This window comes from Sinocyclocheilus grahami, unplaced genomic scaffold (genome assembly GCF_001515645.1).
Source record: "Sinocyclocheilus grahami isolate Dianchi unplaced genomic scaffold, SAMN03320097.WGS_v1.1 scaffold721.1, whole genome shotgun sequence".
Taxonomy (NCBI): domain Eukaryota; kingdom Metazoa; phylum Chordata; class Actinopteri; order Cypriniformes; family Cyprinidae; genus Sinocyclocheilus; species Sinocyclocheilus grahami.
Window position 1 is genome coordinate 389,056 of NW_015505900.1, and position 13,584 is coordinate 402,639.

The 13,584-nt window shown below is 33.8% G+C and overlaps 1 protein-coding gene across 1 annotated transcript in view; it reads left to right on the top strand.

Moving 5' to 3' along the window:
• Nucleotides 1-12,997, top strand: part of LOC107560349 (WD repeat-containing protein 48) — a 14,277-nt gene extending 1,280 nt beyond the window's left edge. The window contains exons 2-18 of the mRNA XM_016244498.1: nucleotides 84-159; nucleotides 245-327; nucleotides 1,853-1,945; nucleotides 2,323-2,424; nucleotides 3,317-3,541; nucleotides 4,185-4,259; nucleotides 5,746-5,848; nucleotides 6,602-6,699; nucleotides 6,772-6,879; nucleotides 6,954-7,050; nucleotides 7,123-7,221; nucleotides 8,431-8,536; nucleotides 8,606-8,693; nucleotides 8,765-8,776; nucleotides 9,352-9,428; nucleotides 10,483-10,672; nucleotides 12,299-12,997. Coding sequence (XP_016099984.1) covers nucleotides 84-159; nucleotides 245-327; nucleotides 1,853-1,945; nucleotides 2,323-2,424; nucleotides 3,317-3,541; nucleotides 4,185-4,259; nucleotides 5,746-5,848; nucleotides 6,602-6,699; nucleotides 6,772-6,879; nucleotides 6,954-7,050; nucleotides 7,123-7,221; nucleotides 8,431-8,536; nucleotides 8,606-8,693; nucleotides 8,765-8,776; nucleotides 9,352-9,428; nucleotides 10,483-10,672; nucleotides 12,299-12,394 — 1,728 coding nt within the window. The 3' untranslated portion in view covers nucleotides 12,395-12,997. The remainder of the gene's footprint in view (nucleotides 1-83; nucleotides 160-244; nucleotides 328-1,852; nucleotides 1,946-2,322; nucleotides 2,425-3,316; nucleotides 3,542-4,184; nucleotides 4,260-5,745; nucleotides 5,849-6,601; nucleotides 6,700-6,771; nucleotides 6,880-6,953; nucleotides 7,051-7,122; nucleotides 7,222-8,430; nucleotides 8,537-8,605; nucleotides 8,694-8,764; nucleotides 8,777-9,351; nucleotides 9,429-10,482; nucleotides 10,673-12,298) is intronic.
• The last annotated feature ends 587 nt before the right edge of the window (nucleotides 12,998-13,584 follow it).

The following is a 13,584-nucleotide window of genomic DNA, read 5'->3' on the forward strand; positions in this document are numbered from 1 at the left end:
TGTCTGTCTGTCTGTCTGTGTGTGTGTGCGTGTCTGTGTGTGTGTGCGTGCGTGCGTGCGTGTGTGTGTGTGTTTTGCAGCAGGATCCATACATTGCATCGATGGAGCATCACACAGACTGGGTCAATGACATCGTCCTCTGCTGCAACGGGAAAACACGTGAGCGTCTGACGCGTGCAGTGCAGTTCTCATGTGCTCGTATGAATGCAGTACAGATGTATATGTGTCTCTGTTGTGTCTGCAGTGATATCAGCATCGTCAGACACCACGGTGAAGGTCTGGAACGCACACAAGGGCTTCTGCATGTCCACACTGCGAACGCACAAGGTACAGTTAGTGCTCATTAGTCAGCCTTAGTCCTGGTGTCAGATGTACTTGTATGTTATTATCATATTTAGTCAAGCTTGTCCTGTTTATGTTCTTCAAGCTGTATAATAGTTAAACTGATTAAAAAATATATATAATTTTTGCTCAAAATTATAATTGAAAAGATCGTTGTCATTTGAGAAATGTTTATTTGACCTCATCCATGATTTATTACAGGCTATTTTACATATAAATTAATATCAAAAACTTAGATATGCGCTCTCTCTGCCTACATTATGAAAACTGGCAAAAACAAACAAAAATTTTAACATTTTAAAATTCCTAATAGCAATAATGTTTCTCTACAGTTGATATTAAGTTGATAAATTGATATTCTGGTCATATTTGTTTTCCAAGCACACTTTACCAATTCTAAACCACATCAATCTTAATAACCACTATTAATTTTGCATGTAATCATTTATAAGTGGTTGCCAGATTGCAAAGAAATAAGCAAAAAACATTTTCTTCAACAAAAAGTAAAAGACATTTTGGTATAGTTTTTATTTTTTAAAATACATTTTAGTCTCGTCTTTTTTCGTCAACGATATCGCATGTTGCTATAGTCACAGTTATCGTTTATTGAGCTTATTGTCGTCATTGTCTCGTCTTAGCCATGGGGAAAAAAGCTCATTAACAAAATTAACACTAGGTACAGTCATGAAATGTTATGCACACATCCAGACAAACCAGGTGCATGACCAGAAACATGCAAGAAGACTTTCAAAAAAGACAGCTTTTACATTTTATAGTAGAGAAACAATGTGCTGACGCTTTATTTCCGCTGTTATGCATGGGTTGGTGTTTTTAATTTAATGCAAAGAGTTCCTGGTACGAATCTGACAGTTGATTAAATGTTTTTTTTTCATGCTTTTCTATATTGAAGTGTGCATTGTGTCTGTTATTCTCTTTGTAAAAACTGTTGTGATTATTTATTTAATAATAATTTATTTATTTATTATTAATAATTAATTATTAATAATTTTATTTATTTGTTAATTATTTATTTGTTCATTTATTAATTATTTATTTATGTAATAATAATGTATTTGTTTATTTATTATTAATAATTAATTGCTTAATCAATTTATTATTATTAAATAATTAATTATTAATAATGTTATTTATTTGTTTAATAATTATTTTTGTTCATTTATTAATTAATTAATTTAATAATAATGTATTTGTTTATTTATTAGTAGTAATTTATTTATTTAATAATAATTTATTTGTGTATTTATTATTAATAATTTATGCATTTATTAATAATTTATTTGTTTATTTATTATTAATAATTTATTACATAATCAATTTATTATTATTAAATAATTCATTATTAATACTTTTATTTATTTATTTAATAATAATGTATTTGTTCATTTATTAATTATTTATTTATTTAATAATAATACTTTTTTTATTTATTATTAATAATGTATTTATTTATAATAATTTAATTATTTATTTATTTATGTTTTCATGTTGTACAGCGTCTTCTCTCAGTGGGAACAAGGACTCCATCTACAGTCTGGCCATGAATCAGATGGGGACGGTTATAGTGTCAGGATCCACTGAAAAGGTTCGAATCCTCAAATCTGACATCACAATGCATTTAACATACAGGATATGATGTATTTTCATGGAAGAAACTGGAATGTGGCTATTTTGTTCAACTTTTTAAAATTACATTTTCATAGTGTTTTTATATATATATATATATACATCAAGATCATGCAAAATGAGACCAGGGACATATTAAGAGAGTTCATTTTCATTACATGTTGTCTCTACAGTCATTTTGAAAGATGCTGATGTTGTATAGAGGGATGTATTTCTTCTTCTCACAGTATCTCCTGATTTCTTCAGGCTCTTGTATTGATATTTGCTGTTTACTTGCACTCTCTTTCTGGTGTCGCTAGTTTCAGATCGTCTTTGTTTCTGTGATATCTTCGTCAGGTTCTGAGAGTGTGGGACCCGCGAACCTGTGCCAAACTGATGAAACTGAAAGGACACACAGATAACGTCAAATCGCTGCTGCTCAACAGAGACGGGACTCAGGTGAGACACACACACTTTGTTGGTAGAAAAATGAGTTTGTTTTTCTGGGAAATAATAAGTATGGGCCTGGTTTCACAGATAGGGCTTAGACTAAGTCAGGCAATAGTTCAATTATTTTTATTAACGTGCCTTAGAAAAAACATGACTGGTTTCTTTCAGTTAAAACAGCTCAGACTTACACTTAAGCCTTAATAATTTATCATTAATTTCAGTGAAGAACTGGCGCATTTTTGCATATAATGCACATATGTGACCCTGGAGCACAAAACCAGTCATAAGGGTCAATTTTTCGAAATTGAGATTTATACATCACCTGAAAGCTGAATAAATAGCTTTCCATTGATGTATGATTTGTTAGGATCGGACAATATTTGGCTGAGATACAACTATTTGAAAATCTGGAATCTGAGGGTGCAAAAAAATCTAAATATTGAGAAAATCATCTTTAAAGTTGTTCAAATGAAGTTCTTAGCAATGCATATTACTGATCAAAAATTAAGTTTTGATATATTTACGGTAGGACATTTACAAAATATCTTCATGGAACATGATCTTTACTTAATATCCTAATGATTTTTGCCATAAAAGAGAAATGTATAATTGTGACCCATACAATGTATTGTTGGCTATTGCTACAAATATCCCCCAGCGACTTAACACTGCTTTTGTGCTGCAGGGACACTTATAATGCATATTGTGATTGTCTATTTATGCAAAAGTTAATATGCATGCTTTTCAGTTAGCTTACGCATTTTCACGATTTCAGATTTGTTCTTCTTTAGATGCAGGATTGAATCCGATTGCAAGCAGCAGTCTTGTTCTTGTTCTATTGTGGACTGTAGAAGGTTTAAAAGCCTTTGCGCTCTAAACGAGCTGGTTTTTGTGTGCTCAGTGTCTCTCAGGGAGCTCAGACGGGACGATCCGGCTCTGGTCTCTGGGTCAGCAGAGGTGCATCGCCACGTACCGCGTTCACGACGAGGGCGTCTGGGCGCTGCAGGTCAACGAGGCCTTCACGCACGTGTACTCCGGAGGCCGCGACCGGAAGATATACTGCACAGACCTGCGCAGTCCTGACATCCGTGTGCTGATCTGCGAGGAGAAGGCTCCTGTGCTGAAGGTGCGACAGTGACATACAACGCCACACACTTTCACAACAGTTTCTTTAACTTCTTATGAAGAAACATTTCTCTTGGGTTTATGATCATATTTTTGTGTAGTTCTATTGAAATTATATATATATATGTGTGTGTGTGTGTGTGTGTATATATATATATATATATTATATATATATATATATATATATAAGAATATATGTGTGTAAAAATGTATATATAAATATTTTAAATATATATGAATTAAAAAAATATTTACACACATATATATATATGAAAAATACATATATTTAAATTAAATATTCAATTATATAAAAAAAAAATTAAGTTATATATGGATATTAAATATATATTTGAATTAAATATTAAATATTGAAAATAAATAAATAAATTAATATATATATATTTAAATTACATATTAAATTTAATTATTTAAAAAACATTATATATTTTTTTTTTTGTTTGTTTTTTTTCCTCTTTTTTTTTTTCTCTCACTTAAGAAAGAACGAACATATATACCAAACATCCCCATAGGTTTAAATCAAGGGTGCAGGTTTATGCGTCACGCAGCAGCTGTGGAGCGTGAGCAGGTCATGGGAAGCAAGTGAAAGTTACTGAGGTGTGAATGTGTGCTTCTCTGTCTCTCAGATGGAGCTGGACCGCTCGGCTGATCCGCATTCGGCCATCTGGGTTTCCACCACGAAGTCCACGGTTAATAAGTGGGTAAGTGCAGCTGCTCCAGCCGCTGTGTAACACACACATCTACAGCTGAGCTTTAGATATTCTGCTGCGGCTTCCTTTACTCATTAATTACCGTCGCCCTTCGGCTAAACATCCCTGCAGAGATACTGTTTTTAAGTAACGGTGTACTTTGTTGTGTTGCATGTTATGGGTCGCATCTTAAAATAGTAGAATGCTTCTGTTAATTATGCAATTCACACTTTTCATCTGAAACTGGAGCTGTGGGCAGACAGAAAGAGTATTGTCACTATTGCATTCACTGAATGGTTATTAGATATGATGCATTAATACTAATTTGATCCTGTCAGAGTTTGACGGAGAAGAATTTAAACGAGCAGCAATTTTTTTTCTTTTACACCATAATGTTTAGATGCAGGGCTTTTAGTGAATTCACCAGTTGCAGTGAATAGGTTTCTCTTTTTCATGTTGATGTTAGTTATTAAAGCTTTAACACGTAAAAAAAAATGCAGATCCTCCTAAAATTCAGTTTGACAATCCTGGTCTAAAGTTAGACATCTTTATGCATCTTTGAATAGGAGATAAAATAGGATTATGCTCTCATGAAAATGGATGTAAGTGAAAAATATTCGTAAAAAGCAAGATTATGCATTCTTCAAGATTTTAGTTGCTTTTTTAGTTACATTTTCTGTACTACTAAAACTAAAACCATCAAAAAATAAATGAAATAAACATTGACTGAAATAAAATAACATATTTAAGAAAAAAACGTATTTATTTCATTTCAGATACTTGAATTTCAGCTGTTTTAGTACTTGAAGTACTAAAATAACAAACTAAAACAAATAAAACTAGAAATTATTAAAAGCTATATATTTATATATATATATATGTATTAGAGCCCGACCAGTATATCGTTTAGCCGATATTATCGGCCGATATGAGCCTGTCGCCGATATATCGTATCGGCTAATATGCCGCCGATATGAACATTTTTTTTACAGAACATATATCATAGCAAACATAGCAAATCCGTGAATGAATGTTCCGAAGTGAAATAAACTTCAACGGAATAAAGTTGATTATATATATATATATGTATTAGAGCCCGACCAGTATATCGTTTAGCCGATATTATCGGCCGATATGAGCCTGTCGCCGATATATCGTATCGGCTAATATGCCGCCGATATGAACACCCACAAAACCCATATCGGTTGAGCTCTAATATATATATATGTGTGTGTGTGTGTGTGTGTGTAAATATTACAAATTATAAAAACACAACAAAATGACTATAATCTTAAATGAAAGTGGAACTTGAAAAAATTTAATCTAATCCGAAATATTAACAGAAACTATAATACTGTATCAGTGATACTACAATAACACTGATCCATAATTTCATTTCTCGGTTTGTTTATTTTGAAAACAGTGAAAATGTAGAAAACGGTCTGTTCTCTTGATATTGGGCGTTGTTTTGAATAATGTCTCTGTGTTTTTTCCCCAGTCTCTGAAGGGTATCCATAATTTCCGAGCGTCTGGTGATTACGACAATGACTGCAGCGCTCCGCTGACGCCGCTGTGCACGCAGACAGAGCAGCTGATCAAAGGTACGGCTGTCTGCATGTGCTTCAGTGTTTTACAGGATCTTCACATATGTTTAATAATTAGAATCTCCATCGAACAGCATCTTTAGCATGATATTGTATTTGTTTGTAATATAAAATGTATAATTATTATTTATTTATTTTTTGTCATAATTTGTATTTTTATATTTTCTATTTTAATTTATAATTTTTATATATTTTTTTGTTTTTAGTTTATAAATACTGTTTAAATAATTATTAAGAATAATATATTAATTATTAAGTATATATATATATATATATATATATACAAATTATACATATTTATTTGTTTGTTTATAATGCGACATAATTATTTTTGTTTATATTTTGTCATAATTTGTATTTTTATATTTTATGTTTGAATTTATATTTTTTATAATTCAATTTTGTTTTTCTAAAGTTTATAATTACTGTGTATATGTAATAATTATTAAAAATAATGTATTAAGTATATATATATATATATATATATACAAATTATACATATTTATTTGTTTGTTTATAATGCGACATAATAATTTTATTTGTTTAATTTTTGTCATAATTTGTATTTTTATATTTTCCATTTATAGTTTATATTTTTATAATTTTTTTATTTAGTTTTTCTAAGTATTATTAAGTATACACAAATTATACGTATTTGTTTGTTTGTTTATAGTGCTACATGATATAGTCTTAAATGTCTTAGTTTGAATTATTTTAGTACTCAAGTGAATGTCTTGTTTTGACCTGTAGGTGGCGCCAGTATAATTCAGTGCCACATTCTGAACGACAAACGACACATTCTGACCAAAGACACCAACAATAACGTGGCGTACTGGGATGTGCTGAAGGTAACGTTTACATGCGTGTGCCTCGACACGTGACCCATCCGTCCTGTGACTGCTTCGCTGTCTGTTTCGCAGGCCTGTAAAGTCGAAGACTTGGGCAAGATGGAGGTTGATGAAGAGAACAAGAAAAGGTTCAAGATGGTTTATGTGCCGAACTGGTTTTCGGTGGATCTGAAGACAGGGGTACGTCACGGCAGGACGGTGTTTAAGCACATCACAGTGAATGTTTTATGCATCGTCTGGCTTGTGATTGACAGATGTTGACGATAACGCTGGACGAGAGCGACTGCTTTGCAGCCTGGGTTTCTGCTAAAGATGCTGGCTTCACCAGCCCTGACGGATCCGACCCTAAACGTGAGCCGAGCCGTTTATCATGACAGTAGATGAGAAAGATGAGTTATTAATGTGTGTTGTGTTGTGCTGCAGTGAATCTGGGCGGGCTGCTGCTGCAGGCTCTGCTGGAGTACTGGCCTCGCACTCACACCAACCCCACGGACGAGGAGACCGAACTCAATCATGGGAGCGGTAAAGACTCTATAACTCATCCCCAAAATCTGCTGATCTTGCCACGAAAAAACACAGATGCTGGAATAGCAATCAATCAGTCCATAAAACACTGATTTTAAAATCTAATATTATGAAATAAATGAATATACATATATAAAATAATGTTTTTAAAATATATAAATCAATATATATTATATAAAATAAAATTATTAAATGATATATGTAATATTATATTTATTTATTTATATATATATATATGCGTAGTAATTCTAAACTTGGATATATATATATATATATTTATTTATTTTTTTTCGATATAAATGTTGTAATTAGTTTAGAAATTACAGTATAATATTATTATTAACACATTTAATTAACATATTACACATGTATAAATAATGCTACATATAATAATAATAATAATAATGCAGTTTACAGTAATTAATTATAAACTTGCATATTGTATTTTTGTAATATAAAATTTAATTAATTTGACGAAATAATATCCAAGTTTGTAATTACTGTATTATATAATAACAACAATAACTTTATAACTAATATATATAATTATATTAAATTATATAAGTATATATTATAGCTAACATATATAATTATATAAATATATATATCTATATATTATAAATTACATATAATAAATATGTATATTATGTGAAATACGTATATTAGTTATTCATATTTTTTGTTTAATGGTAGATAATAATAATACTAACATATATAATTATGTTAAATGATAGAAAAAAAAAAATATATATGTCTATATTATGTATATTATAAATTGCATATATGTATATTATGTGAAATATGTTTATTATACATATGGTAGATAATAATAATGCTAACATATATAATTATATTAAATGATATAAACATATGTATATATAATATTATAAATTACATATAATAATAAATATGTATATTATGCGAAATACGTATATTAATTATACATATTTTTTGTTTACTGCTAGATAATGATGATGATGATGATGTACAGTAATTAAATACTTGTATTGTTTCATAACTCATTTAACTTCCCTAATCTGGTATTTCAGAGTGAAATAATGTTGGACAGGACTTGATTTTATGCATTTATTTTTCTTTATAATTACATTTAATGAAGAAATGAAATCTTTTTCATGCTCAATATTTTCTGGGAAAAGGCTGATATTTCTTCGGATGGTCTTGATGGCGTATGTCGTGTTTCCTCAGTGAACGGTGAGCACGAGAGCCGGATACAGAAGGGAAACGGATATTTCCAGGTGCCGCCGCACACGCCGGTGATTTTCGGTGAAGCGGGAGGAAGGACGTTATTCAGGTGCGTGTCCTCTGTTTGATCAGCTCTGTAGACGCTGGCGTTCGCTGATGAAATGACGTCTGTGCTCAGGCTGCTGTGTCGAGACTCCGGTGGAGAAACTGAGTCCATGTTACTCAACGAGACGGTCCCGCAGTGGGTCATCGACATCACCGTGGACGTAAGTGTCCGTAAAGTCCTCTTCAAAGTGTTTTACACTTGTGATTTCTCTTATATAATGTACTCTTACAGTATCTCACAGAAGTGAGTACACCCCTCACATTTTTGTAAATGTTTTATCATATCTTTTCATGTGACAACACTGAAGAAATGACACTTTGCTACAATGTAAAGTAGTGAGTGTACAGCTTGTACAACAGTGTAAATTTGCTGTACCCTCAAAATAACTCAACACACAGCCATTAATGTCTAAACCGCTGGCCACAAAAGTGAGTACACCCCTAAGTGAAAATGTCCAAATTGGGCCCAAAGTGTCAATATTCTGTGCGCCCACCATTATTTTCCAGCACTGCCTTAACCCTCTTGGGCATGGAGTTCACCAGAGCTTCACAGGTTGCCACTGGAGTCCTCTTCCACAACATCACGGAGCTGCTGGATGTTCGAGACCTTGAGATGCTCGGACATTAATGGCTGTGTGTTGAGTTATTTTGAGGGGACAGCAAATTTACACTGTTATACAAGCTGTACACTCACTACTTTACATTGCAGCAAAGTGTCATTTCTTCAGTGTTGTCACATGAAAAGATATGATAAAATATTTACAAAAATGTGAGGGGTGTACTCACTTCTGTGAGATACTGTATTTCTTTCTCTTACAGAAAAACATGCCCAAATTCAACAAAATCCCGTTCTACCTCCAGCCCCATTCGTCCTCTGGAGCAAAGACGTTAAAGAAGTACGTGTGACGGTGACGTTTCAGTCTGAAGCTTCTTAGACAGAGACTAGAGCAGCTAATCAAGCTCTTACTAGGCATACTTCCAGGCAGGTGTGTTGAGGAAAGCTGGAGCTAAACTCTGCAGGGCAGTAGTTTGGAGATCCCTGGACTATAGGATGCAAACGTTGGTTTTGGGTGTAAAAATCCCTTGATTTTTCTCTATAGAGAAGTAGATTTATAACTATAATTTAAAGATGGACCTACAAGTTTAATTTCATTCTTGGTTTAAAGGGATAGTTCACCCAAAAAATGATAACTTTCAAGTTGTTCCAAACCTGTATGAGTTTCTATCTTCTGCTGAACACACAATTTAAAAATAAATAAATACATTTTGAAGAATGTTGGGAACCAAACAGTTGACGGTAGCCATTGACTTCCATAGTAGGGGAAAAAACTCTATGGAAGTCAATGGCTACCGTCAACTGCAACATTCCAAAATTTGTTTTCCAACATTCTTCAAAAAAAGATATTTTGAAGAATGTTGGGAACCAAACAGTTGATGGTAGCCATTGACTTCCATAGTAGGGAAAAACTCTGTGGAAGTCAATGGCTACCGTCAACTACAACATTCCAACATTTGTTTTCTGACATTCTTCAAAATAAGGTATTTTGAAAAAGAGATTTTTTTTAATAATGTTGGGAACCAAACAGTTGACGGTAGCCATTGACTTCCTCTAATATGGAAGTCAATGGCTACCGTCAACTGTTTGGTTTGCTATATTCTTCAAAATATCTTCTGTGCATTCAACAGAAGGCAGAAACTTATACAGGTTTGGAACAACTTGAACATGAGTAAATGATGCCAATCTTAATTTTTGGGTGAACTATCCCTTTAAAAGTCTTTATTGAATTTTTTATAAATAAATGGCAGTGAAAAAGTGGTCGATTGTTTATTTTTATCATCTGTTCATGGCATCTGTTGCACGAACAATAATTTCAGCTCATCCCTGAACACACTTGTTGGATGCCGTTGCACATCAATATGCACGAAATGTGTGTTTGTGTGCGTTTGTAGGGATCGTTTGTCGGCCAGTGACATGTTACAGGTGAGGAAGGTGATGGAACACGTGTATGAAAAGATCATCAACCTGGACAGCGAGTCGCAGACAGGCGGTTCGGCCGCAGAGAAGCCCAGCGAGCAGAAAGAGGAGGAGGAGATGGCAGTGCTAGCGGAGGAGAAGATTGAGCTGCTCTGCCAAGACCAGGTATTTCATTAGACGACACCAACACCAGCGCAGTTTTGTTATTTCGGTCGTTTTGATACTGTACCTGTCATTTTTGTTGGTAACCGTTTCCGGTAACACTTTACAATAAGGTTTCATTTGTTTTTAACATTAGTTTACTACATTAGAGAACTAACACTGACTGATACTTCTACAGCATTTGTTATCGATAATGTTAATCTCTAGCAGAACCTGTATTAATGGTAAATTTGCATTACAATGCATTTACAAATAAGGTATTTTGGATAGTTTGAAGAATGTTGGGAACCAAACAGTTGCTGGTCGCCATTGACTTATATAGTATTTTTTCCCCTCCCTACCATGGATGTCAATGGCTACCGTCAACTGTTTGTTTTCCAACATTCTTCAAAATAAGATATTTTGAAAAAGAGATTTTGAGGAATGTTGGGAACCAAAGAGTTGACGGTAGCCATTGATTTCAATAGTAAGGAAAAAACACTATGGAAGTCAATGGCTACCATTAACTGTTTGTTTTCCAACATTCTTCAAAATATCATATTTTGAAGAATGTTGGAAAACAAATGTTGGAATGTTGAAAAACAAACCATTGACGGTAGCCATTGACATCAATAGTAAGGAAAAAACACTATGGAGGTCGATGGCTACCGTCAACTGTTTGTTTTCAAACATCCCAACATTTGTTTTCCAACTTTCTTCAAAATAAGATATTTTGAAAAAGAGATTTTGAAGAATGTTGGGAACCAAACCTCTGACGGTAGCCATTGACTTCAATAGTAGCGGAAAAAAACACTATGGAAATCAATGGCTACTGTCACCAACAGTAAAGTTGCATGTACAAAATACCATAGTAATGTACAATTGCGATTGTATACTTTCATAAATTAAATAAAAATATAAAAAAGTAAAATGGCCCTATGGCACATTATTTATTCATAATTTTTTAGATGTAGAATTAAAAAATATTGTTGAATTTTATGCAAAAAAATGTACATTGCTCCGACCAAAGTGATTTGTGCTGTGATAAAAAATCCTTTACCTGATTTGACTTTTAAAAATTGCTTGTAAATCTCTTTATTTTACGGTCTATTGGATTCAATCTTTTTTATCAACTTGTTTTCTTTCCAATAGCACAGGTTTTTTGTGTTTCTTTCTGGAGATGATTGATCATAGGCCTCATTGATCTGAGCTCATGCGTAATTCTGGCTGAAAAACGGAGGCGCATGAGCTCAGAGGCCAACAATCAATCGGATCCAGAAATAAATCAATAAATAACCCATGCTAATTGAAAGAAAACAAGTTTATAAAAAGATCGAATCCAAGATTTGGTGATATTACAGTGTAATGTGAGATTTATAAGCAATTTTTTTCTAGGCTGGTCATTGTAACAAACGTTTTGTCAAATAATAACAACACTAACTAGCATTTTTGCAGAAAAGAAAATCCTTTCCGAGTTAAATTAACCAGAACGCAACATGAGGGTCAAACGCACCTCATAATTACATAATTATCCCATGATGACTTGAACACATCAGATCTGTCGTCTTCCTGCGTATAAACTTAATCAGACATGATGCACGTTCAAAGAAATGCCGTCTTTGTGGCATGATGTTGTGCTGCTTTCCTCAGGTTCTGGATCCCAACATGGACCTGCGAACGGTCAAGCACTTCATCTGGAAGAGCGGCGGCGACCTGACGCTCCACTACCGGCAGAAATCCACGTGAGGATTTGACGCTGACGCGGAAACTCCGTTCGTAACACTTCACATTCAAAGCACACGCTCACCTGCACTTCCTGATTCTGTCTGACGTCTACGGGCCGCTCGGCTCACGCATGATTATCCGAGTGTGAACGGGAAGGAGGATCTTTTCTGGGCATGAATTCTCTCTTGATGGATGTTTTTTTTTTACCGCCTCTTCCTCCTCTTCTCATTTAACATTCCAGTGATGTGTTTGTTAGCAATGACGTCATCAAATCCAGTCAAAGCCGAGGAACTGGTTTTTAAACATTCGTGAATGTTTAAGGAGCGCCGCCGATGAAACCGAACATCTGAGAAAGCTCCAAGAACGCCATTTCCCATGATGCATCTCTCTCTCTCTCTCACACTAACGTGCCGCGATCATCAGTGCATCCGTTTTGTACATATATTGTAATTATTTTGTAGTCGACTTGAGTTGGAGATTAGGAGGGGTTTTATTTACGTTTCTTTTTAAGAAAATGTACGGTATCTTTTTCATGTAAAATATGATGACGGGAGTGTAGAGAGTGGAAAAACTCAAAACGTTATAAGCAGACATAGAAACAAATGTTTTTTTAAAGGAATAGTTCACCCAAAAATGAAGATGTGCTCATCCTCAGGCCATCCGAGATGAGTTTGTTTCTTCATCAGGTTTGGAGAAATGTAGCATTGCATCAGTGTCTCACTGCAAGTGAATGGGTGCCGTCAAAACGAGAGTCCAAACAGCTGATAAAGACATCACAATAATCCACAGCACTCCAGTCCATCAGTTAACATCTGAAGAAGACAAAAGCTGAAACACATCCAGCATTAAGACGTTTTTAACTCAAATACGAGTCCAAAATCCATAATAACTCTTCCTCCAGTGAAAAAGTGTTCTGGTGTGAATCAGGAGAGAAATCTGCACAGATCAAGCAGCGTTTAAACAGCTCTAAACCCATATGTGGCTGGATTTTGATGCGAGAGACAACAGCAGATGCACTTTTTCACTGGAGGAAGCCTTATTTTAGATTATGGACTCGTATTTTAGTTACCACATATGTGGCTGGATTTTGATGTGAGAGACAACAGCAGATGCACTTTTTCACTGGAGCAAGCCTTATTTTAGATTATGGACTCGTATTTTAGTTACAAATGCCTTAATGCTGGATTAGTTTCAGCTTTTGTCTTCTCCAG